The 27,758-nt window shown below is 38.9% G+C and overlaps 1 protein-coding gene, 1 non-coding gene and 1 pseudogene across 2 annotated transcripts; 1 reads left to right on the forward strand and 2 right to left on the reverse strand.

Annotated features, from left to right (window-relative positions):
* Positions 1–4,353: 4,353 nt before the first annotated feature.
* On the reverse strand, positions 4,354–11,498 carry LOC102145704 (NXPE family member 2-like; annotated as a pseudogene).
* A 6,199-nt stretch (positions 11,499–17,697) lies between these two features.
* NXPE1 (neurexophilin and PC-esterase domain family member 1) lies at positions 17,698–26,303 on the reverse strand. Its single transcript, XM_065529745.1, has 4 exons — positions 25,897–26,303; positions 23,568–23,629; positions 18,613–18,825; positions 17,698–18,233 (listed from the first exon to the last, which is right to left on the reverse strand). Exons 1-4 carry the CDS (start codon positions 26,301–26,303, stop codon positions 17,698–17,700), a joined length of 1,218 nt encoding a protein of 405 aa, XP_065385817.1.
* LOC123568956 (small nucleolar RNA U13) lies at positions 22,860–22,963 on the forward strand. The gene has a single exon (XR_006692506.1). It is a non-coding gene; the product is annotated as a small nucleolar RNA U13 (small nucleolar RNA).
* Positions 26,304–27,758: the final 1,455 nt, after the last annotated feature.

Raw genomic sequence — 27,758 nt, forward strand, 5'->3', positions numbered from 1 at the left:
TTATTGGCCATTCATATACTTTTGTGGGGTGAAAGGTTAGTTCAGTCCTTTTGTCCATTAAAAAATTGGGTTGTCTGTTTTCTTTGTTATTTGAGTTGTAAGCGTTCTCCACATATTCTGGATATAAGCTGTTTGTCATATTTATGTATTGTAAATATTTTCTTCTAGTTTGTGATTTATCCTTTTTACAGTGTCTTTTGAAGAATAGAAGATCTTTGCTTTTTGTGTTTTACTTAAGAAATCCTTACCTATCTAAATATTGTAAATTTATTTTCTTCTTACAGCTTTATAGTTTTGTGCTTGATCCCATCATTCTTCCCAAATTAATTTTTATGTTTGGTATGAAGTGGTATGAATTGGTATGAAGGAGAAGTCAGGGTTCATTTTTATTTTCCCCATTTGGATATCCAGTTGTTCCAACACCATTTGCAAAAAAGACTGTCCATTCCCTATGGAATTATTTTGGTGCCTTTGTTGAAAATCAGTTGAGTGTATTTTGTTGGTCTTTTTCTAGACTTTCTATTCTGTTTCTATACTTGCAGTTTGAAGTTTCTATATTTGATACTCTCTTTGAACCATGAATTATTTAGGAATATGCTGACATCTTTAACAACAACTCTAACTTACAACACAGAAAACCATTATTTTAGGGCCATGTCAGTGATGAAGCCGAATAGTTATTCACCTGAGTAGGGATGTCCATCCTTTAAAGTAGTTCTGAAACCTAGCAGTATGCATGGGAAGTTTTTTAAAACAATACAGATTTTGGAACCCCACCCCAGACCTAATTTTCAGTGTAGAAACTGGATAGTTTCTGTTTTTAGAAAGCTCTTCCAGGTGATTCTGAGACATCCAGTCAATTTGGAAGCCACTGCTCTAAGCACTACCCCTTACAGCAAAAAGCAGACTTAGGGTTACTCTCCAAGCCCTCAGTGGATTCAAAGCTTTGCATTATTTCAATGTACAGAATCAACCCTCAAGAAAGGGGAAGAGACAATTAGCCGGTTTTTCCCTCAAGCATTGAAATCACCACAAATGTCAGGTTATCTTTGAATGACCTTTTAACTTGAGAGAATATAGTATTTATGGTTATTGTAGTATATTTAAGGTATTTTACAAGTTACAAAAACCATTTAATTCTGAATGACTGTTCTGCTGTTCAAATATAGGGACTTAAAGATTCAGGGAGGAATCTTTGGGACTATGAAAGTCAGTGCCTTATTTATTCCAGGGCTAATGGATCAGAAAAGCTCCAAGAAGGCCAAGAGAGCTGTCAAATGAAGTGCACTGTGGCTCAAGATCAGAGAGAAGGGCTTTGGAGGTAAGAAGGGCTTTGGAAGAGAGTTAGTATCTCAATGTATCCATGAGAACATAAAAAACAAACAAACAAACAAAAAAACCAAAAACCTGTAGCTTCTCAGTAGATACTGTACATACCAAATCACCATCTTCTGTTAGACCAGTGGTTCTCAACTAGAGGTGATTTTGTATTCTAGGGGATATCTAGTTTTTGTTTTTCACAATTAGGAGGAGTGCTAACTGGCATTTAGTGGGTAGAGACCAGAGATGCTGCTAAACATGTTACAATGCACAAGACAACTTCCCACAACGAAGAATTATTCAGCCCAAAATGTCAATAGTGCAATGGTTAGGAAACCCTGTCTTAGACAAATAATGTGAAAGAAGGTTTTTCCACAAGCGAGTATTTGGCTTCTACCCTTGACAGCCCAGAGATTTCCCAAAGTAAAATGTCCCATATCAAGTTCATGTTCTTTCCAGCCAAACTCTGGACTTCTTTCATTGTTCTCTATCTCAGGAAAAAGTACCAGCATTCATTCTATTGTGAATACAAGAAATTTTAGACTCATTTCATATCTCTTGGGTGTTCTGTACTGTGCCTAGGTGTAGATTTACTTCTCTTTATGCTGCTTGGGACTCATTGGGAATCTTAATCTAAGGATTCACATGTTTCTTATAGAAAATTCTTAATTATCTTTTCAAATTCTTCTCTCCACTCCCCCAAAAAAAGGCTCTTTTTAGACTTTCTCATTATATACTTTATGTCTCTAGCCTTCTATTTTATATTTCTATCTTCTTTGCACTATATTCTGAGTAATTTATTCAGGTCTATCTGCAGTTTCACTATTTCTCTCTTCATCTTTGTCTAATATGCTGTTTGACCCATCCACAGAATTTATAAGATTAGGGACTTTGTAAGATGATGGGACTTTGTAATGTTACTGTTATTTGCTATTTTAATGACTATATTTTTCATATCTGGAAGTATTGTGTAGTACTTTTGCCAGCCTGTGTGATGTTTTTCCTAGTTTCTTCTTTCACATAGATTTGATTCTATTTTGTAATTTTAAATGCTTATAGTCTTCAATGATGACTCGCATATGAATTTCTTGGAGATCGAATTCCATGAAATCCTTCTATTTTTGCTTATGGTAGATGGTTTTCTTGTGTAATTCTATATTGTGATCTTGTGATTGGTAGGACGTTACATGAAAAACCTATGTGGTTTGGCTTCTGTGTGTGAATTCTGAAAGAGTTTGATTTGTTTCCTTTAAGTTTCCCTGGGAGAATTATTATCCCAGGCTTGCTTACTTATTTATTTACTTATTTAGCCACGTGGCTAGGGGTGGAAAAACAGTGAATACTGAGTCACAGTAGACAAAGGTGTCTTCAAGGCTCCCAGATAAAGTGGTTGTGGCACCTATGATTGGGCCTGAAAGATCACACAGTAGGATTTTGGCTAGGAGCTAGACTCCTCAGAGATTAGATACTTTTTTTTTTCCATAAGAAATTGAGCAGGCCAAGACAAAAGCCTCAGATGCTGGTATTTGTGGGTGTAAGTCCTGATGAATAGACCTGTTTGCCACCTCATCACTGCACAGTGAGACTGTCGTATTAATCAGTCCCATCCATATACATAGAGCATCCAGGTGGCTTTTTAAGTGGATATCATAATGGTATGAGGAGATGGCTAAGGATTTCAGGTATTTGATGAACATTTCCTGTGTGAAAGAGAAACCAGATAGTCACACAGATAAAAGGAACCTAGAAGAGACTGAGACAATTTCAAGAATAAAATAAAACTTCAAATAAAATGTGTATTAGTAATAAAATGAATATATTCATAGAAATCAGGGAAAATGTTGTATCCAGGAAACAACTGAATTCTGTGAAAAAGAATATTCAAAGAACAAGTAGGATCTTTTTAAAATGAAAAAAATTGATGACTTAAAAAAAACCATCAATAGAAGTGTCAAAAGATATGTCAAGATAATTTTGCAGAAAATATAGCAAAAAAATAAAGAGGTATAAAGTTTAAAAATTAAGAAGCTTAGAAGATAAATCCAAGAGATACAATATTGAAGTATTGGGAATTACAGAAGAAGAGAATAGAGAAATTGGCAGGGAGGCCATTATCAAAGAAATAATAATACAATATTTCTGAAATTAAGAACACTGGTCTCTAGTTTGAAAAGATCCATAGTGTATCCAACACAATAAATGAAAATGTCCGTACTGTCAGACCTGATCTCTGCAGGGTAGTCTTGCACATCAGACAGGGCTGGTCCAACCTGAGCACTCTTTGGTCTACTGGCCTCTCCCAGGGCCCCAGCCTGGCCTTACCTGCTTACAGGGCAGTCTCGGGGGACTCTGGAGGCCCACACCATAGCTTCTGTGCCTGTAGACTGTGCCTGACCAGTGGAAAACTCCAGAGAGGTGGCCTCTATGGCCACACATCAGCCTGCAAATTTCCTCCCCATACTGCAGCTTCCCCTGAGGCCATGGCAACTCCCCACATCACTTGGTTGATGTGTGTCTGCAGGGGTGGGTTTTGCTTCACTTGCCCTGCCAGTAGGAGTGTAGTATGCATCCCTACTAACCCCCAGTGATGGCTGTTGCAGACAAATCCTTGGCCGGCACAGAGCCAGGAAGCCCCACCTAGCCAGTGCCCCACATTTGCACTGATTCTGTACAGAAAACAGGGAATCCTCCCACACCCTGAGTGATCACTCCTGCTTATGGGGCACAGAGAAGGCACCCAGACCTGTGCCACCCCAAGCCGATACCACCTCTAGTGCAATAGCACACACAGTCTCCAGCCCAGAGAACAAAGTCAGGCCCAGTACAAGTCCCCCACAGTTAAAGCATGCATTCCAGGAGTTGGGAGCTGAGTGTTGGCCCCCTAACATCTCCCAGAAGTGAAGCCAGCTGGCTTAATCTGCCTTATACCACAATCAGACCCTCAAAGTCATCAAATAGGACAAAGGAAAAAAAATCCAAAGGTCAGCAACCTCAAAGATTGAAGGTAGATAATCCCACAAAGATGAGAAAGAATCAGTGCAAAGAATGCTGAAAACTCAACAAGCCTGAGTGCCTTCTTTCCTCCAAAGGATCGCATCGTCTCTCCAGCGAGAGTTTGAAACCCAGCTGAAGCTGAGATGGCTGAAATGACAGAAGTAGAATTCGGAATATGGACAGGTATGAAGTTCAGTGAACTGCAGGAGTACGTTGTAACCCAATACAAAGAAGCTAGAAATTATAATAAAGCATGCAGGAACTGACACACAAAATAGCCAGTATAGAGAAGAATGTAGCTGACCTGACAGAACTGAAAAACACACTATAAGAAATTCATAAATGCAAGTATTAATAGCAGAATAGACCAAGCAGAGAAAAGACTCTCAGAGCTTGAAGACTGGCTTTCTGAAATAAGACAGGCAGACAAGAATAGAGACAAAAAAAGGAATGAACAAAACCTCTGAGAAATATGGGATTATGTGAAGAGACTGAATCTACAACTGATTGGTGTACCTGAAAGAAATGGGGAGAATGGAATCAACTTGGAAAACATATTTCAGGATATCAGCCATGAGAACTTCCCCAACCTAGCTAGAGAGACCAACATTCAAATTCAGGAAATGCAGAGAATCCCAGTAAATTACTTCATAAAAAGATTATCCCCAAGACACATGATCATCAGATTCTCCAAGGTCAAAATGAAAGAAAAAATGTTAAAGGCAGCCAGAGAGAAAGGCCAGGTCACATACAAAGGGAAGCCCATCAGACTAACAGCAGACCTCTCAGCTGAAACCCTACAACTGAGAAGAGACTGAGGGTCAATATTCAATATTTCTTAAAGAAAAGAAATTCCAACCTAGAATTTCATATCTAGCCAAACTAAGCTTCATAAGTGAAGGAGAAATGAGATCCTTTTCAGATAAGCAAATGCTGAGGGAATTTCTTACCACCAGACCTCCCTTACAGGAGCTCCTGAAGGAAGCAATATGGAAAGGAAAGACTATTACCAGCCACTACAAAAACACACTGAAGTACACAAAGCAGTGACACTATAAAGCAACCACATAAACAAGTCTGCAAAATAACCAGCCAACATCATGATGACAGAATCCATCCCCACATATCAATAATAACCTTGAATGTAAATAGCTAAATGCCCCAATTAAAAGACAGAGTGGCAAGTTGGATAAAGAACAAAGATATATTAGTATGCTGTCTTCAAGAGATCCATCTCACATGCAATGACACACATAGGCTCAAAATAAAGGAATGGAGAATAATCTACCAAGCAAATGGAAAACAGAAAAAAAGCAGGGATTGCAATCCCAGTTTCTAACAAAACAGACTAATTTAAACCAGGAAAGATAAAACAAACAAATAAAAAAGACAAAGACGGTAAAGAATTCAAATGGTAAAGAGTTCAATTCAACAAAAAGATCTAGCTAACTTAAATACAATACACACAACACAGGAGCACCCAGATTCATAAAGCAAGTTCTTAGAGACCTTCAAAGAGACTTAGACTCTCACACAATAACTGTGGGAGACTTTAATGCCCCACTGACAATATTAGACAGATCACTGAGACAGAAAATTAACAAAGGTATTCAGGAACCGAACTCAGCACCAGATCAAATAGACCTAATAGATATTTATGAAACTCTCCACCCAGAAACAACAAAATATATATTATTTTCATTGCCACATGGCACATACTTTTAAATTGATCACATAATTGGAAGTAAAACACTCCTCAGCAAATGCAAAAGAACTGAAATCATGAAAGACAGACTCTTGGACCACATCACAATCAAATTAGAATCAAGACTAAGAAATTCACCCAAAACCATACAATTACATGGAAATTGAATAACGTGCTCCTTAACGACTTTTGGGTAAATAATAAAATTAAGGCAGAATTCAAGAAGTTCTTTGAAACTAATGAGGCCAAAGATACCACATGCCAGAATCTCTGGGACACAGCTAAGGCAGTGTCAAGAGGGAAATTAATAGCACTAAACACCCATATCAAAAAGTTAGATAGGTCTCAAATTAACAACCTAACATCACAACTAAAAGTATTAGAGAATCAAGAGCAAACAAATCCCAAAGCTAGCAGAAGCCAAGAAATAACCAAATCAGAGCTGAAGTGAAGGAGATTGAGTCACACACACAAAAAATCCCTTCAAAAGAGCAACAAGGGGAGTGCCCACGAAGGCCGAATAGGAACAGCTCCAGCCTCCAGCTCCCAGCTTGAGCAACACAAAAGACAGGTGATTTCTGCATTTTTAACTGAGGTACCGGGTTCATCTCACTGGGGCATGTTGGACAGTTGGTGCTGGTTCGCGGGTGCAGCCTGACCAGCGAGAGCTGAAGCAGGGCGAGGCATCGCCTCACCTGGGAAGTGCAAGGGGGAAAGGGAATTCCTTTTCCTAGCCAAAGGAAATTGAGACACACAACACCTGGAAAATTGGGTAACTCCCACCCTAATACTGTGCTTTACCAAGGGTCTTAGCAAAGGGCACACCAGGAGATTATATCCCACAGCTGGCCCAGAGGGTCCCACGCCCACGGAGCCTCCCTCATTGCTAGCACAGCAGTCTGAGATCTAACTGCAAGGTGGCAGCGAGGCTGGGGAAGGGGCACCCCTCATTGCTGAGGCTTACGTAGGTAAACAAAGCCACTGGGAAGCTGGAATTGGGTGGAGCCCACCACAGCACAAGGAGGCCTGCCTGCCTCTGTAGACCCCACCTCTGGGGACAGGGCATAGCTAAACAAAAAGCAGCAGAAACCTCGGCAGAGGTAAATGTCCCTGTCTGACAGCTTTGAAGAGAGCAGTGGATCTCCCAGCATGGAGGTTGAGATCTGAGAAAGGACAGACTGCCTGCTCAAGTGGGTCCCTGACCTCTGAGTAGCAGTAGAAGGCTTCTTGGGTATGCAGGTACTGGCACAATCCAGCATTTGAGTTTGAAACGAGAGTGCAATCAGTATTGACCTGAGAGGTGCCCCTGGAAAACTGGCCTGTGAAGATGATCCTGTCACAGTCTTGGTGTCTCGTCCTCCAGAAAGCCAATGCTTCTTCACTGGGGTGGGTGAGCAGCAGAGACAGGGGTATCTGGCCCCCGCAGAACAAAGTGAAGCTGACCAGTTAGGTGCCATTGTTGAAGTTGATCACCTTTCCTGAAGCACCTGCCATCAGCACTGGGGAGGACATCCTGGCCCTCAGGAAATCCCTGCCGTATTGCTTCCTATGTCCCACCAAGTGGTCTGTCACCTCCAGCAGGATGTCCAGCTGGTCCCCCCTGTGGTGTGTGTCTCGAGGGTTGAGGATGGTGGCTGTGCTGTGTGCAGCACTGGTGGTGGTGTTCATGTGGGTGAAAGGTCTGGGTGGGCTCAGCTGGTCTAGTTTCTCCATGATTTCCTTTATTCTCAGCTTAGCCTCTGCTGCTGAAACTTCTGGACACAGTGGTGCTTCATGGCAGGAGAGAGTATTAGGAAGGTATCCCTGTGATGAAGAAAGATAGGCATCTCTTGTCCTCACCAAAACTGAAACGGCAAAGAATGTGACTTATTACGTGTATGCAGCTGAACCTGTCCTTATTTCATTAACCTTAATAATGCATTTATATCTTTATTCATATATAACTACTGAAGTGTTCAATCTAGAAATTGGCCATAATTAAAATGCTGAAAGTTTTGAGTAAATCACATGAGTCAGTTGTTCCATTTATACTTTAACCACTTATTCCATAGGATGTTAAAAATCCATTTAAAAAACCCATTGAACCTAAAAATATATGGCTAAGAAAAAATTATTTGATTAAAAAATGATTACAATAGCAAATTGAAGGAAGTAATTATTAAGAAATATTGAGGTATTTCTGAGTCTTAATAGAATGAAAGGAAAAGTCATAATGAAAAAATTAACATTTTCAACAGTGAAATGCAAAGACATTTTGTAAAAATTTGTTAAATTTTGAATGGGTATCATGTAAACATGGTACAAAATTCAAAAGACACAAAAAGGAATGAAGTGTGGAAATAAATTTCTGTTTCATTCCTGTCTCCTGCCACATAGTTTTCCTCCCCAAATTCATCACTCTTATCCTCCTTATAAATACCTTTCTAGAGCCTATGTGTACATATGTATGTGTACATGCATATATCACTTATATTTTCTTTTTTACATAAAATGCATTGTTCTGTACCTTGCATTTTTGTGTAATGATGTATTTTTAATGTCTTTTCATTTCAGGACATATTGAACTCCCTCAGTCATCCATTAAGATGGATACACAGCATTTCACTGTATGGATTTTTTAAGCAGTCTCTCATTGCTGGACATATAGATTTTCTCAATCTTTTGCTATTACAGTATTGAAAGTATAATCTTGTATTTGCACCCTGGAAATGGAATAACTACATTGAAGTTTAAAAGCATGCCCTGTTCTGAAAAATAGGAAGGTTTGCGGTTTTGTTCTAGTGATTTTCTTTCTTTCTTTCTTTTCTGAGACAGGGCCACTCTAATGCCCAGGCTGGAGTGCAGTGGCGCAATCATGGCTCACAGCAGCCTCCATCTCCTGGGCTCAAGTGATCCTCCTGCCTTAGCTTCCCAGGTAGCTGGGACCATCAGCGTGCACCATCACACCCAGCTAATTTTTTGATATTTTGTAGGAATGAGGTCTCACTATGTTGCCCAGGCTGGCCTCAAACTCCTGGGCCGAAGTGATCCTTCCACCTCAGCCTCCCAAAGTGTTGGGATTACAGGCCTGAGCCACCATGCCCAGTCGTGATTTTCTTTACATAACATAAAAATTTATACGTATAATATATTTACGTAAAATACTTCATCTTTTCTTTATTCGGCAGTGTTTATTGACTCCCTAGCATAGACGGTGACTAAAATATTTATTTATACTTCCCTGCTCCAATTTTTTCTCTCTATGACTATATTGTTGCTTATTTATCTTTGTGTTTACATCTATTTTCTTAAAAACAAGTTTTAATAAACTATGTCTATATTTATATATATCCTGTTAATATATTAAGTAGTATCTTTTAACACGAGGCTAAAAATGATGAGGAAGTATCTCCACCTGTCCTTCACCAACTTTTTTTATTTACAACATTTCTATATTGTCATAGTATATAATATTTACATTGTTTTCTCTTTATAATCTCCATAGTTTTGTTTTATTTTGTTCTTTGGTTAGTACTATAATTAAGTGGATTCAGTACTTGTCATTCTGTTTATAAGAGTCTTTATCATTTATCTCTTGTTTAGCTGAAGCTAGTCTTTTGTATTTTTTTTAAAGAAGAGCTTATGAGAACTATATCCCCTGAGTTTGTTGTAATAGTTGGATTTTTTAAAAAGTTGAATCTATAAATAACCTGGGACCTATTTGATATGTGGTATGGGGTGAGAATACAAATTAATTTGTAACCTCCAGTAATGTACAGGATCTAGACAAACAATTTTTGCTTATTACTTCTTTAACCTTCAGAAAGATGAAACTGTCCAAGAGACAAATTAAGAATTAATATATGCTTTCCTCTGCATATATTAATTGAAACTGAGAGGAAACTGAGACTTCAAACAGAAAAACATGTGTTCAGTGAATTTGAGGGTGTAGCAGAGAAAATAGTTCATATAATTAACTGTAGGGCCCTGGTTGGGAAGAAAAGGAAATTGGGACCAGAAGAGATCTGATAAGATGAAAGAAAAGGAAAGAAACAAGGAAACAGTGCCTGGCATTCGATCTATTTTTGTTTACTGAATCTGTGACTGAATTCAGAGTTTCTGGGAGGTGCAATGAGAATAAGCTTATAGGAAATAAAGAAGAGTAAGAGGCTGTGGTTAGAAAGTAAGTGTGAAAGGCAGTCTTTCTGAAGTAGAGCAGTTCAGGTGATAACAAGGTTCAAGGTGTGGCCCTTGAAGTGGGTTGTCAAAACACATTAGATTTGCAGGTACTGGTATTTCAAAAGAAAAATCACCATAAAGCTTCAATTTTGAATTGACTTAGAGGGGGCCTAATGGAAGAGTTCTGGGAAAAGATGAAGATTTAGCCAGATACCTGATCATTCAGTGAATTTGGGGCAAACAATTGATGCTATGAGGTTAGTCCTATCTTTTTTTTTTTTTTTTTTTTTTTTGAGAGGGAGTCTCGCTTTGTTACCCAGGCTGGAGTGCAGTGGCACGATCTCGGCTCACTGCAAGCTCCATCTCCCGGGTTCACGCCATTCTCCTGCCTCAGCCTCCAGAGTAGCTGGGCCTACGGGCACCTGCCACCACGCCCAGCTAATTTTTTGTATTTTTAATAGAGATGGGGTTTTACCATGGTCTCGATCTCCTGACCTCATGATCTGCCCGCTCGGCCTCCCAAAGTGCTGGGATTATAGGCGTGAGCCACGGCGCCTGGCCGGTTAATCCTATCTTATGTTCCTTCTACAGATTAGGCAATTAAGCAAGAAGATGTTAAGTAGTTTGCCTATAGCCACACAATTAATAACTACCGGAGTCAAAATTCAAATCCAGGCTGTCTGTTGCTAAGCCTGTGATCTAACGTTTCTGCAGCCCTGCCTCCCAGTTGTGTTTGGTGTGGGGTGCGCTGTTGCTGTTAATTTTATTTGAATGCAATCCTAGGGTTGGTGGAGAGACTGAGGAGCACATAAAAGGTCCTGGACTCTGTCTTATACTAGGTGTAGTAGGGACATTCAGGCAAGGGTAGGACACTCAAGAGCCTGCTCAAGAGCAATTCAAAATTTAGTAGGAGTCACAAGTTAAGAGAAAACAGGTTTAACTCTATCCATCTTCCTTACCGTGGTCTCTCAGGTTAGAAAATCATAGATAAAGTGATGGATTATCAAATCTTTCCCAATTAAAAAACCTACCTGTCCATAGTTCATCACCAGACAATTTGATGGTATGTTTTTGGTCTGACCTGGGGTAGATTGAATTCTGAGATAGATATTATTCTGTAAGTGGAGAAAGTAAGCCTTATTATTGTTATTATTATTTTAAAACTTTTTTGGAATTCTGACAGTTGTAAAAATGATCTATATAATGAGCCTTAACAGAAGTGCCACATTATTTTACAAATCATCTTACCTGAAAATAAGAGCACACACACGGAGAGGACGTGGACACAAAGCCACATGAAAAGATGGTCCCTTTTGTACATGCTGTTCCTTCTGGAATGCTTTCCCACATTTCCCTCTGGGTTATTTTCTCTGTCCCTTCTCTTCCACCTCCCTGAGCCCTACTTCTTCTTCTAGTCTTGGCTTAGATATCATTTCCTCTGGGACAGTTTCCTCAAGCCCCCATCTCTGAGGTGGGTGACCCATGTGTTCACCCTGGTGCCCTTCCATAGCAGGCATCATGCAGTATTCCAATAGCCTGTTACTTACTGGTATTCTCTCTCTACCATCGTTAATGAGGACGGGGACCACACCTGTCCTGTTCAGCGCTGTGTCCCCATCTCAAGGCCTATCATGTAAGAGTTGATGAGTAAATAACATGTTTATTGAATAAATGATTCTCAGACCAGAACCTTGTTCTTCCTTACAGCTGCTTCAGTGTCTTCTCCGTTGGGATCTTTCAGGTTCTCAGTATGTATCATTAGCATAATAAAAAAGGAGGGAACTCGAAGACAAGGCAATTAGTGGCTGTATGTAAATTTTTTGGAAGACCCAGGTTTCCTGCTTCTTAGATTATTGTCTCTTCCCCACACAATAATGTCAACTCCGTATCCCTCCTCCCTTACCCAGAAATCAGGAGGTGGAAAGAAGTTTCCATGATTATCCTCACTATAAACACAGCATTTCGGTCCTTTGTTCATAGATGATCATGGTGCTGCTCTGTTTTATTTTGATTCTTCCTTCCCTCAGTTCACAGAAGATTTATTTTTGATTAATTTCTGAAATGTGCTGTGTCCCTTTTTAATGTACATTACCATTTATCTTCTGTTTTATGTCATGTTCTAGATACACAGAGATATAGCATCACGTATTTGACAAATATTTATTGCTTGCTACTATGTGCTGGGCCCAGTGCTAAGGACTAAAGATGCATAAAATGGTTCCAAGCATGGAGCTAGGATCACAGCTGTGCATCTCCATGGAGGATGCTTCCTCCACTCTGGTGAGTTGGAGGAGAATAGAGAAACCAGAGGCTGGGGGTCAGGAAGTAAGGGGAGACGGAAGAGTGGTGGGAAGCTGACATCAAAGTGGCACACAGACCACTTAGGGGCCTTCATAAACCATGCCCTGATGGAGGCCCCAGCTGCACCCCTGATGGCTCTGCTCCCACAGCTTTGCATCTGCTAGTCCTCCTCTTTGTTGTAGCTGCACAAGTACCAGGGGGAGGCACATGCCATGGATTAAAGTGACCCTTAGGAATGCTGGGAGCAGGTTCACAAGGTAGATAGGTGCCTGGATGTCTTGGCCTCCTGTGAGGTTGGAGCAGGCTCTGTAGTGTGCGATGATGGAACCCAAGTGTTCCCACACGCTGGGTATAAATTTCGGGTTGAATGTGGCCCTCTGCTATTTGGTGCTTATCTTCACACCAGCACTCCTTTTTCCATACCAAGAGCTGCAAATAACACAATTCAGGCTTTGAGACCAGGAGCAGTGGCGAGAAGCACTGTGCTCAGCAATATCTGCCTTGCCTCTCCGAGATCTGCTGAGAGGTACAGAAAACGTTAGGATTAGCTCAGCACATTCAGCCCCACAGCCACTGCACTGTGCTCTCGGTGTTATACCTTTAGGCTGTAAAACATGCCCAGATAGCCAAAGGGCCACATGGTATATTTCAATGAAGGAAAACCCTATCTTTAAAGAAGACGCTGCTAGCTACCAGCCTCAGGTGAAGACTGGAAAAATAAACCTTGACAGAAAGGGAATGTTTTTTACTCTATGTGAGGGCACCTTGTTTTAGTGAATGGGGTTCTTGTCTGCATGTCTGAAGATCTTTTGGATATATTTGGAAATTGAAATCTTTATTGTTGGAAATTGAATAGATGGAAGGAGAAATTGAGATTTGGGGAGACCATCACTTTGCTCTGAGGTGTCCTTTCCTCTGTGGTGACACCTCAGAGTGTCAAAAATCTTGACTGATCCAGTGAAGGGCTGTGAATTAACAGAAATGTTTTTGGGGAATAAAAAGGAAGCTTTTAACTCTGTGTTTGCAAATTTACTTACCTCAGCCCAGGAAGGTTAAATGTAAGTTAATTTACACTTATATTGGATACGAGGTGAGAGAACTGGAAATTCACGTCTTGAGTTTACTGTGAAGTTTTGAACATTTGCATATTCATGCTATAAAGAAGTATTTCTCTAGTTAATTTCATGCAAAGTGACAGCTTTTACAACCTGTTTAGCATATCAACAAACCACTTTTATTAGTAATGACATGAGTATTAATAACAGGGACAAGATTTCAGATTTCCTTTTCTTATAAAACCACAACCATTATTAAGAACCGCAAGAACAAAATCACAATGTCTAGGCATAATGTGACCAAGGTTGCCGACAGGGTGACAGAGTTGACCGCACAATCTTGAGAAACACAGCCACACACATTTTATGAGCCTTTTATATGACAGTTGTTAAATTTAGATAACCATTTTTCAAATTGTACATATTTTTCTAAAGATACTTTACAGAAAATGCTTTCTACCCAGTTTGATAAAAGGGTTCCTTCCATGAGCCCATTGAATTCATATTAATAAGAAAGTACATTTCAGCATCATATGCTGTCCTCTCATTGGTTCTTATCCCATTAACACTTATTCCTGGTTATAGATTCTGGAGCTTTCTAAAGAGATGGTAAAACCTCTTTCTAAAGAAATGGTAAATGTTTTAATAAAGTTCTCTTTGGGGGAAAAAGAAGCAAAACTTAGTCTCTTTCCTCAAGATGTTTACAAGCTATTAGAGATGACAGATACTTTTTAAAATACATGTTTTTGTTTCTTTTATGGAGTAAATGACAAAACACTGTGGAAACATTATTCTTTTTGGGGGTGTCAGGGAAAGCTTCACAGAAGAAATAAAATTCAAACTGGGTTTTAAAGGGTGATTGGGAGTTTGACAGGTGGAAGGAGGGGCAGGAGGGCATTCGAGTCAGAAGGAGCAGCATGTAGAGTGGTGCAGAGGCTTGAGAGACTGATGTATTTGGACACATATTTGTCTTGTGTGTCGGACATTTAAAAAATTTTATGTATGTATCTTTTATTTTTTATTGCATACATTTAAGGTATACAGTGTAATGTTTTGATACACATATGCATAGGGAAATGATTACTATAGTCAAGAAATTAACATATTCATCACTGCACAATTACCTTTTTAATTGAGGTAGAATACATAAAATCTAGTCTCTCAGCAAATTTTCCATATACAATATTAACTATAGTCCTCATGCTGTACATTAGCTCTCTAGATATTCATCCAATACAACTTCAAGTTTGTACCCTTTGACCTACATATCCCTGTTTTCTCTTCCTCCCAACCTGGATATCTACCATTCTACCCTGTTTCTGTGTGTAATTTTTAAGTTCCATATATAAGTAAGATCAAGCAATATTTTTCTTTCAGTATTATTTCTTTTCTTCAATGTTGTTATTTTACTTAGCGTAACGTCCTCCAGGTTCACCCATGTTGTTGCAAATATAGCAGCATCTCCTTTTGTAAGGCTGAATGATATTCCAATGTACATATATACTGCAATTTATTTATCTGTTCATCTATTGATGGGCATTTAGATTGTTTCTGTATCTTGGCTATTGTGAATACTGCTGCAATGAGCATGAGAATGCAGATATCTCTATGAAGGGCTGATTTCATTTCCTTTGGGATACTCAGCAGAGGAATTGCTGGGTCATATGGTAGTTCTGTTTTTAGAGGAACTGCCATACTGTTTTCCATAATGGCTGTACCAGCTTACATCCCACCAAGAGTGTACTAGAGCTCCCTTTGTGTGTGAGAAAATATTAACATCTCCTCATTTTTAGCAGCCACCTATATATACTGATGACTTCCAAATTGAGCATCTTTCTTATAGACCTCACTCCTGAATTGAGACTCATATTCTATCTACAGGACATTGCATTTTGATATTTGTATGGAAACCTCCACCTCATTTAACTAAAACCTAAATTCATTTTACCCTTTTCCCCAATACCTTCCTTCCCCTTTATTTTCTTCAGTGAATGTTGGGATTCTCCTTCAAGTTATTTGTGTACAATTTGCGGGTATCATTGAAACTTCTAATTGAGCTGCCTCAAGGGAAAAATTATTGAATAATACCATGTGTTAGAACTAGGTAAACATTTTCCATATATCATCTAATTTAATTCTTTGAATTTAACATTGAGGAAATTGAAGTTCAGAGATTAAATTCCTAAATTGGCTGAGTTGACAAATGAAGACACTGGAATTCAAAACCAGGTCTGACCTCAATCTCTATCTTATTTCCGTTATGCCACATTGGCCATAGTTCTAAATATCTTGCCTCATTTCTCTTTCTGAAAGGCAGATCTAATCATGTCCTGTCTGTATTATGGTTCTTTAACCACTCCCCAGTACTTTTAAGATTAAAGCCTACATTTCTTAGCATGTCATATAAATCCTTCATCATTTGGGTGCTGCCTCCCCACTTTTTTCTCATTGTTTTGTGTCACTAAAGGTTCGTAATTCTTGCAATTTCCTGAATGAGCCTTTTTTTCAACAAGTTTGTCCCACTTCTCTCTCTCCTTCCTTCCTTGTCAACTTGACTCTCTCATTCTTCATGAATGAGTCCAGGTAATACTTCCTCTATAAAACTTGATAGCATCTCTCTATCACAGAGTTCAGGTTTTATTTGTTGGTGTGTTTCTATAACTTCTTGACTCTTGTGATACTGCATTACTTTGAATCTACCTCCTTGGTCTTCTCCACAAGACTGAGGATGATAGTCATTTTGCCCTGTTCCTTTGTATCAAAATTGGTTAACATAGCATGTGGCACAGGATAGATGCCAATAATTGTTTACTTAAACAAAATATGGTTTTCCAGCTTTGAAAACTGGGTGGATACTATTATCATTGATCAAGAAATGGAACACAGAAAGAGGTGAAAATTTGGTAGAGAGGAGATATTTCTTTTGGCATTAACATGCTGTATTTGAGGTCTGTCAAGTGTAAGTGGAGATGTCTCATGTAAAGTTGGCATTAGACTAGAAAGCTGAAAATAAAAATTTTGGAGTCATTGGATGAGATGATCTAGAGTAAAAAGCATTGCAAGAATACTGCTTCATAGGTGGTGTTGTATACTTTACATTGCATCAAATCATGTAGGACATAATACAGGTTGTTCTGCTGTTAATAAAGCTAAGTTTGAGCAGCAGATTCAGAAGTGACAGCCTGCTATATCCATAGTAAAGTTCCAATCAAACTTTTAAAAAAGTTCATTCACTGATAATCTCTGCTTTACTTACTTATTTAAGTAGAAGTATTTAAATGGTGATTTCCTAATTCTGTCATTCTTTCTGTATTCATTAGCTGTAATTCTTCCAAAAAGAAGAAATTTCCCTTATCTATTAGGGTTATTGATTTTCTCTTTAAGAGGAAAGAGGATAAATGTTCACATATTTGCCTTTTGTTGCCAATTTTCAAAATAAGGGTTTACCCAACTCCACTTATGACACATGAGAGATTTTGCTTTTATTCTTGCATGTCTCTTTTTGTATTATTATGAGCTCATGGATTTTATATATTATGTATTTCAATTAAGTGCAGTCATTAGTCTTTTTGATGCTAAATCTAGCTATGGCCAAGGAAGAGATTCCTTTGGGTTACCTCCTCTGTTCCATGATACGGTTCCATTTGTCTTTGATTATTTGCTTTCTGGCATAACAAGATGTCCAGGCTCATGGTATATATATTTTCTGTTCCAGTCCTGGAATCAGCCTTTCCTTCAAGGATGCCTGTTTTCTGTTCTTAGAGACCACAGTCAGGGTGCTCGGAGTGATTATTGCTAATGGGTTATCATTGCTTCTAGGCCTTTTCAATAGACAGAGCTAGGAAATATCTATATTGGAAATAGAAAGCATCATGAATTTGTACAGATATTTTCAAATCAGCTTAATAACATGACTTTTAAAAAACTTCTTTAATATTTTAAAGAAGCATCAGAACCAGGCATGGTATAGTCATTCTACATGTCTGATTCTCTTGGTTTTGCATCCCATATCAGTTGTCATTGTCCTTACATAGCCTTCCTCCCAAAAAAGATTCTTTTAAATTTATTTTCCTTAGTTCCTAAAATGAATAAAACTGACTTTACAATACATGTGGGATTACGTGCTGAGATTGATTCCTAGTGATTTTGTATAGTATTTATCCCTTAGCAAATGTAGTTTAAGAACATGTTAATCTGATTTCCAATCACATGATCAGGTGGGTGGATGGTATTAGTGTCATATGCAATGGTCATGTCCCAGGCATCAATGATGCCCACGTTGAGGTCTTTGAAAATATCCTTCGTGATAAGATATTGAATATAACCATGGAAGTCTCCAAGCCTCTCTGTGTCTATGTGCATCTCCCTGATGTTTTCTGTCTTAATAATCACTTTAGTGGTTGGGCTTCTTAGGAACAGTCTTTCAATAGCCTTTCGGACACCAATGGCCCTGCGAATAAAAACGTCAATGGGAAATGGTCTGAAGTGCTGGCCAAAGGTGATGACGATGGCTGTGTTTTTGTCACCTGATAGCCGGTCAATTTCCCGAGGGATATAATCATGATCTATCAGAGAGTAGAGCTGCAAAGTGACGAAGGGATAGTTATGTTTTTTCCATTGAATCTGAGTGTGTCTTTCTGCATCCAGAAGCAAATGTTTCTTAAAAATTCCAGTTTCATGAAGATCAAAAAACTTTAGTGCTGATAAAAAAATAAATAGATGTTTTAATTAGAAGATAATGGTTAATATTCATGAAAAAGAATGTCCTATCAATCATTTAAAATACCCACCCCACCTAGATAATTGCTCACTGGAGTCTTTCTACTCTCTAGGGTATGGTACCCGCAGTTCATACATGAAAAATGTCAATAAAAAATGTAAAGTTCTCATTGGAATTTTAAAAGAGGACCAACATTTCTTATGAAAGAGGAAATAAAATATATTTGAAATTTAAAGGCTCAAATCCAGAAAGCTAAATGAAGTAAAAAACAAAATAGCTCAAATCAGAGAATAGAGACCTCATTAAAAGTACTTTAAAACCAGCCTGAATTTCTGAGAGAATATAAAGTAACTACCTACTTTTTACAACTTTGGGTAAGTAGTAGATCCACTGACGTAGCGTAGAATCTCCCAGGAGGTAAATGAGTTTGCCTTTCAAACAGCCGTTTATCTTAATTGTGTCTAACTGAACCTGGTTGCAAAATGTTGTTATCCATTTTCCTTGTAAAGTATAACCACCAGGGACAGGAGGCTTCATTCCAACTTGGCATTTCTCTTCTATTTTTTCACTCTCTGGTAACAAAGACACTTGTAAATGATTTTATTGGCATAAGTTAGACATCTAGCCTTCTTTCCTGGTCCTTTGTTTTCTTGCTCTCTTTTCCTCTTCCTGTAATGCCTATTTCCTTTTTCTGTCCCTTTCTAGTCCTATTCTTTGATCATTAGCTTTGCTTCAGGCATTTCTACTTATTCTTTTGAGAAATTTTGAGTCATCTTGCCTCCTGTCTAATTCCTTTTCTCTTAAATTTGGTCATTAGCTAAATCTTGACGTTCTATCCTTTCTTTGACGTTCTGTCCTTTCTTCCTGATTCTGTGGTGACTTCTGTCTTTGTCTCTTACCCGAATGATGTTAGTGGTCTGCCAGTTGGTGCCGTTGTATAAAATCCTTTACCTTTGTTTCATTAATGAAGGAATGAATAATCTTAATTTTTCCGTGTTCAAAAAATGGCTTAAAATATGTACATTAAAAATAAAAACCTCAAATAGTATATTAGTCACCTAGCTTGACAATTTTTTTTTTTAAACTAGACTTTGCTAAAAGCAACATGCGACATCCATTACAAACCAATATTCTGAGATATTCCAGGAAGTTTCACTAGAGTTTTAGGCTCTGTTTGCACATGGTCTGCCTTCCATTACGAGTAGGTAGCAGTGCAGCAAATGTCTTGTTATAGCATAACAAAGGTCATTCAATTTCTCCTGTCATGTTTCCTTGCCACTATCTATGCTGCCATCCCATCACTGAGCCAATGCCTTGTATTTTAGGACTTGTTACATCAGGACTTCTGTACTGATACTATATTCTGTATGAGATAGGAAACCAGTTTGAATGTAAGAAAGACCAAGATAATAATGACTTAAAAATAAAAGTTTATTTCTGTCTCACATAACAGGCCTGGAGTGAGAAGGACAGGGCTAATATGGCATTGCATGGTGTTAGGGACTCTTGTTTCTTCTATGTTGTGGCTATACCATTCTTACCATGTGGCTTCAATCTCATGGTCTAACCTGGTCTTGCCATTCTCACATTATATCTAAAGTTCAGCTAGTAGTTAGGGAAGAAATGGATAGGGAGGGCAAGTTTTTTTGCTTTTAAAGCATGACTTAGAAGTTTCCCACTCACACTCCTGGAAAAAACTTAGTCATGGCCACAACTAGATATAAGGAAGGATGGCCATGGGTCTAGCCACAAGCTGGTTTCTATTACTAAAGAAGGAGGAGGCAGTGAATACTGGGGAACCATCGGCAGTCTCTGCTTTACCCTCTTGCTTAGTTCCTCAGAGGCCTTGCAGTCTCTGGCTGCCTATGTCCACAGAATTGTGCATCATTACATGGTTGTGTTGTATTTGTAACCTATGGACAAAGTGGTAAAACGGTGCTGGTTGCAGAATTGGAAAGTGCACCTGGAATAGCTCTTAAGTCCTGGTGATTTGGCTTACTAAAGGGAGTTTGTATAATCCTATAATTATGTTGGAATTACAGTGTGATATTGATGGGTTTCTATGAGGCTTGGTAGCATTGCACCCTAGATGATTGAATACCATGACCCTGGAAACTTGAGATTCATAGTTAGTAAGTATTCTTTATCCTAATAATGTACTGGCACACTTTGCTGAGAACATAGCCTTTAAGTGTATTGTTGTAAATCCTATGTTGTGTAATCTTTATGTCAGGTATTCATTTTGCCATGTCTCAAACTTGTAACAAATCCACTTATGATTACTGTTACATGTTTATTTTACTTAATAATTTTAGAATAGGCTTGAGCATTTTGAACAGTATGTGGGTAATAATATCAGGATTCTGTATATCAGCAAAAGCAACTCCATTTTAGATGCTAATCTGCTATGTTGGCTCCTGATTAACCCCAGTTTATCTATTGTTTCTTGTACAACAGCAGGTACTTATGGTAAATCTTGCCCTTAGGTCAAACAGCCTTGATGGTATTGTACTTCAGTTGTCCTGTACATCCCATCTGAACCATCCTTCCCTTATGCTCTGTAAGCCCTGGGTCTGGGGGTAATGGTATGGAGATCCACCATCTTGTCTCACCAATGGAGACATAAACATGGCTTCTGCTTGTAAGTCCCTACTAAATGTTTCTTTCTGAGAAACTGGATGTGTCAGACTCTTCTTTGGCCTCTCAGCTTCCTCAAAGTTTGGGAGTAGGTTTGCACAGACCTGCCCACTGAGAAATAGATTCCATTATATTTTTGATTAGATAGGGAAACTAATAGTCCCCCAAAGATATCCACATCCTAATTCTTAAAACCTGTGAATATGTTGAAGCAGAAGATATAAAAAGAAAACCAAGTTTTCCTGTACTAGGCTGACCCACTACAAGACCCAGGGAAGGGCAGGGCTCTATCGAGGCTTTGGCAGCATTATCTGCAGAGCCAGGTCCCAGAAGGGATGGGCTCCAGAGTCTCTCCCTCCCATCCCGAAGCAAGGTTGGGAAAAACAAGTTTTTCTCATTCAGCTTCCCCCTTCCCCCCTTACTATTCTCACAATTACCTTTGCGAGTTTTGTAAGTTCCTGTTTTTCCCTTCTGTGCAGCACAGTGAAGGTCACAACATATGGCTGAGTTGCAACACCTGGCTTGAGTTGTAAAACCTGTCACTGTTTGATAAACTGCCTTTATTCTGCTTCTGTAGACTTGCTGGCCACCTTGTAGGTTTTGCACCATTTAGTGAAGTGTATATTCAAGCTAGCCAATACCCTTTCAGGTACATGTATAAGAGTCAAGCCCTGTCTTTGTTCAGGGCTCAGCCTTTGGATGTTAATCTGCTGGACAGGTAGCCACCTAAATAAAATCCTCCTGTTCCATCCATTGGTCTCTCCTGTCCCTTAATTCCTACAACAATGTTGCCTATTCCAGATATGACTAGGGTATGGCCTTTCAGATGGAGAGACTATCCTGGATTACATGGGTAGGCCCAATCTAATGTCACTGGCCCTCAGAAGTGGAAGAGGGAGGCAGAAGAGTGGGTCAAAGGTGTGACAGGAAAACTTGACCCTCTGCTGTGGCTTTGAAGATAGAGGAAGAGGGGTACAAGGAATGTGGGCAGCCTTAAAAACCTGGAATAAGCAAAGGAACAGATTCTCCCCTAGAGCCTCCAGTAAGGAACATGCTCCTGCTCTACCTTGGGCTTAGCTCAATGAGCCCAACACTGGTCTTCTGGACTACAGACTATAAGATGATATATTTTTGTTTTTAAAAGCCACTTTATTATAGCAGCAATAAGAAAATGATATATAGACAACTGACATTCTTTTAAATATAAAGTCATCCCATCCAGAGACGGTGTTTTTTGCTTCTATTTATACGAATTTTGTTTTATATTCCTTAGTGACATTTTAAATTGTCTTTCTACAGATCATGCATTTTGTTAAATTGTGAATTTGCATTTTAAAGCACAAAGTGGATTATACCACTTTCTTCCTCAGTTGGTTTCTGTGGCTTTCAAGTTTACTGAATAGTCACTGAAATCCTCAGCATGGCACTTGAGAACCTTCATGATTAGGTCCTTCTTCTCTTTCTAGGCTTATCCTCTGCTACATTCCACAATATGCTCACCCCACTGGCCTATTGAACAAGTCCATGATGACTTAGTTCATGACTGGAATTATCAGATAAAAAGAGTTAGATAAAAAATACAGGACACCATATTAAATTTGTATGACTTCTAACAAGGAATAATTTTTTAGTGTAAGTATGGCCCATGCAATATTTTCCCCTTTTCTCAATGTATATATGACAGGCAATTAGAAATTACCCATATTCATATGATTCCCTGTATTATTATTTGCTTAAATCCAGCAACACTACCCATGATCTTTATGAGGTTTCTCTTCATTCTCTGACTACACATATCCTTCAGGACTCAGTCAAATACCAATTTTAACATAAGCTCCTTTGCCTCTTTACTGTCTTCATAGAGTTCGTAGGTTGAATGTCTTTCACATTGCAAGCTAACTGAGCATTTATTTTTCTCCATTTGTCCATAATGCCTGATATCTATTCAGTGCTCAGTAAATGTTTGCTGATCCTTTAGTAGTTCAGAAGCAAGATGATTGAGTTTTCATGCTCATGTGTGAGATGTGTCTCCCTCAAATCTTGTTATGACATCAGCACATTATCCATATGATGTGAGGAAAAATAAATAAACATTTGCAGAATAAATGAATAAATGATGGCAATAAATTATTATAAGTTGAAGTAAGTATCATGATGGATGTTATCAGTAAACTAAGATAGACTTTATAAAAAGTTATCTTAAAGCTAAGGTAGTATAAATATTCTTTCATAAGTAACATGGCTTTGTGTTTGTCTTTAAAACATTTAATAAGATGAAAACTCCATATAAAATTGGTAATTGCATCAACTAAATGTTAGGGGGTTATGCCAACGGAGAGTTAGGAAACCAGAACTGAAAGCGTTCCTACTCTGAAGCTGTAGGTATCCATCCTTCAAAGACATTTGCACAGTGCCTTAGACTCTAGGAGATGAACTCTCAGGTTTAAATACGAATGTAGGATACTAATGCTTTCTCCTTTTGGATATGTCAAGATGTCATCTCCTATAAAAATTTTGAAAATCATTTCCTTGAGTTAATTTCTCCCTTTAAAGTCCAGCATAATTGACATCGTAGACATCTGCTAGGAATTGTGCTCCAGGAGAACTACAATTACTTAGGTTAATGCTGATAAAATTTCCTCTGAGCATCACCCAACTCAGGACAGAGCCAACTTACTGTTACAATTAGCGACATCAATGTGTTTCTGATCCTTCATCATTTCAACTCCCACTTTGGACCTTAAAAAAAAAAAAAATAGAACAATAAATTAGCCTGCTCTATGCCCACGTAACATCAAAGTGAATCATCTCCTTGTGAGTGAAGGAAAAATTTTAATTTTCTATAACTGGAGGCTATTATTATTGTAAATTTTAGATATATTGGGTATTGTAAATGAGTGAAGATTTTGAAAGACTTTCTACCCTGCTGAGAGCACCTGAAGTCCAGGGCAGCTCTACCGATCTGCTACATGTAATCACTGTGTCTTGGAATTTTAGATTCAAAATATTTATCTAATTTACAAGTTCTCTTCTCTTTTTCTGCTTCCACATCTCCTGTTCAAGTTTGCAGAATAGTTTCCTTGGATTACTGTGAGCCTCTAATTGGCCATGCAGGTCTCAGTTTTATCCCACCTAAATTTTTCAATCCGACTGCCAGAGCACCCTTTCTCATTGCAAATCCAACTGCACTACTGCTTACATCCCTTTACTGTCTCCCCATCATGTACCCAAGGAATCCAGCCTTTTTGGGTGGCAGGTAGACCTTCTACCGGAGGGCCTCTTCTTCATTTTTAATTCACATTTCCTGCTATGATTACCTTTGACTTTTCCGACAAACTTGCTTTCTGAAGATCATAAGCTTTATGAAGGAAGGTAATGCATGTGTCTGGTCCACTGCTGTATCCTTAATATCTATCAAAGTGACTGGCAGAAAGTATTGTTGAATCTGATGTGTTGATAAATGTACCTTACATTTCTTTCCTCCAAGATGAAAGATGACTCTCTTCTTGCTTGAAAGCTCTTACACTTTGTTTCAAACCTCTGTATATGGCCATGTAAGTGGAGGAAGGAAGAAAAGGATTAAGGAGAGAATGGGGACCTAAGTGCCAAGTATAACAGATATAAGTGGTACCTGATTCCCTACTATGGATGTCTCTCCACATGCCATCCTGAGAAGGAAAGGATCAGCATGTTTTCATCCTTTCTAGGATTTAGGCATAAGGATGGTTGACGGGTAGGAAGAGATTTGATGAGCTGTACCATCAGAGATAAAAAGGAAGGAACAGAAACTTAACTGTGCTTTTACTTTTCAGAAGGGAGCCAGGGACTAGATCAGGAGCCAAAACTTAGATAATGAGATAAGATTCTGGAATGCATGTTATTTTGTCATGTTGGGTGCCTACTCTTAGCATATTTTTTTGAAAGCTTATGGAAAAAAGACTAAACTTGACTTTGAAAACTGCTAGAAGGGGATAGCTGTGAACCTAGCATTCTACTCTGTCGCCAAGCTTAGGAGAAATAAATCTTCATAGGGAAAAAAAAAAGGGTACTGGCAGAATTGAAAGAGAAAAAGAAATGGACTGAGCCTGTGAGACTTACGGAAAGTTAGCAAATGAGCAGAAGTCTCTGGAACCGATAGATGTCTTAGGGCTTGCCTCACAGTTCTGGGATTTGTAATAACAGATAGTTAGCCTTTGCAAATCCTCAAAGTGGCCCATGTAGCAACCCTGATGGTTCATTCTAATCAACAAAGTGGTTTTCAGGTTAGTGGATAACAGGGAAACCAGGAAGTGAGCATCTGTTTGTGAGTCGGGGGAGAAGAGCTTGGCATTGTTGCAGCCATGATTGATAGAAGAAACATGCTTCCACCCCGGTTTGTGGTGGTCTGTTGAACTAGGGGTTTGCAGGAATCACTAGGTCACAACATAAGGAGTAAGAAGGACTTCTCCACCCTGAGAGGTATATACGGAGGAATATCTGATCATGGGATCAACTGGAGAAAACCAGTAGGAACTGGCTTTTCAGAAAGATCACTCAGTGTAGAGAATGGATGAGAGAGGGTATGACTGCTGGGAGAGAGACCAGTTGGGAAGCTGGTACGGGTAATCTAGATGAGATAATTATGGTCTGAACTTGCATAGCAGCACTGTGCATAGGGGAAAATGGATCAATGCAAAGATATTTAAGAGCAAAAACAACAAAAGATGATATGGGAGGTGAAGGAACATGGATGTTATCATACACTTATCAAGGAATCTTTTTTTCAGTGGAACATCTATGAACACACAGAAGAACAGTTATAGCAAAACACATGACTGAATGGACAATATAGTGAAAATGCAAACTTTGGCGCAGAGTGGTGAGGAGAGGCCCCATGAAGACACCACATGTCTTACCTTGAGTAGAGGAGGGCTCTGAGTCATGCTTAATGTTGCAATGGGCAATGTAGCTCTGACTGGGGCACTTTTCAGGGAACACTTCTCAGTATAGATGAAAAGTAGACTCACCTGTGGAAAAGGCTCTTTTCCTTGTCTGTAAGATAAGATATCTCTCTATTCCGGGTGGTCATGTGGGTCAGAGCCTCACAGGGCATGTGTTGAGGCTTCACACAATAGAAGGCTTCTTGGTCTCTGTTATCCAGATATTCACAGAGTTCAGCACTTGAGTTTAGGGTCAGGCCACATTCAGTGAAGACATGAGAGGTGCCATTAACAAATTTACCTTTGAAAATAATTTTATTATAGCCTTGGTTCCTTGCCCTCCAGAGAGCCGATGCCCCTTCACTGGGATGGATGAGCAGCAGAGACAGGGAGACCTGGCCCTCCCAGAACAGAGTGAAGCTGACGAGGTAGGTGCCATTGTTGAAGTCAGTCACCTTTCCCGAAGCACCTGCCATCAGGGCTGGGGAGGACATCCTGGCCCTCAGGAAATCCCCACCATATTGCTTCCTGTGTCCCAGGTGGTCCCTCACTTCCAGAAGGATGTCCAGCTGATCCCCCCTGCAGTACGTATCTTGAGGGTTGAGGATGGTGGCTATGCTGTGTGTGGCGCTGGTGGTGGTGTTCACATGGGTGAAAGGTCTGGGTGGGATCTGCTGATCTAGTTTCTCTATGATTTCCTTTATTCTGAGTTCAGTCTCTGTTAGTGACTTTAATGGTATCGGTGATGTTTTAGGGAATACGGACTTTGTGGAGTTGTTCCAGTAATGGATGGAGATGGATAAGTTTAGGGTAGACCAAAGCTGAAATGACAAGGATTGTGATATACTACGAAATTAATCTGTCTAGTCATTTTCACTTATTATGAGTTTGAATATTTGTTTACAGTGAATATTTGTATAATTGAATTCAATTTGTTACCAAATTGAATATTTGGTAACAAAGTGGCAGAGTAAACCAAAAGAGAAGAGAAACAAGGAAATGAGATATTATGATGATGATGATATAGTATTAAATATTATTATCAATATTATTTAAACTGTGACAATTTTGTATAACATATAAGCATTTACACTTTTACCTCAATATTTTAGAGAATGTCTGAACAGTTGTAGATATATTCGATCCAAAATATATAGCTCAGAGAATAATTATGAGCAATAAACTGGTGATGATAAGTTTACTCTTTGTTTTCATATATGCCTTACATCCAGTAACATCTATATCTTTTAGTCATGCCTAGTAGTCCTTTTCTCTCCAAATGTATTATAGTTCAAGCCACCATCATTTATCTCCTGGATTATAGTGGCCACCCGAAGGATGATGACTGTCTTCAGACTTCAAGGAAGACAGTCCTGCTTTCCCTCCATTTAATTTCCTCTTCTGTAGCTAAACCAGTCGTTTTAAAGTAAAACTCTATTTGTATCATCTCCCTGCTTAAACCCTTTCAATGGCTTCTTGTAATTCTTGGGTAAAAGTCCATTTGTAATATGGCTTTGTCTGTGGCCTATTTTTAACTCTAGTTCTTGCTACTCTCTTCCTTGCTTTTGATGTCTTGATAAGACTTCTTTTATTTTTAGGAGCTGACCTTCCTTTTTTTCAGCTCTTGCTCTTTACTAATACTTTCTCCTCTTCCTGGATTGCTGAGTAACCCCCGAATTCCCCCAAACCACCTAAACATCTCTTAACTTCTACCTTAGAAATCACTACAACCTCAGAGGTCACTTATGCTTTTGGCACTATACAGTGTTTTATAGGCACTCAAATTCAGTGATTTTCAAATCTTGCTGGTAGTCAGAAACACCTGCCAAGTTTTTTTAAAAAATACAAACTCTTAGGCTTCAGTCTAGATCAACTGAGTCATAATCACTACATTATGTTGTCCAGGAGTATATGTTTTCCAAAAGCCTCAAAAGCAATCTTAGGATCAG

This window comes from Macaca fascicularis, chromosome 14 (assembly GCF_037993035.2).
Source record: "Macaca fascicularis isolate 582-1 chromosome 14, T2T-MFA8v1.1".
In the NCBI taxonomy this organism is placed as follows: Eukaryota; Metazoa; Chordata; class Mammalia; order Primates; family Cercopithecidae; genus Macaca; species Macaca fascicularis.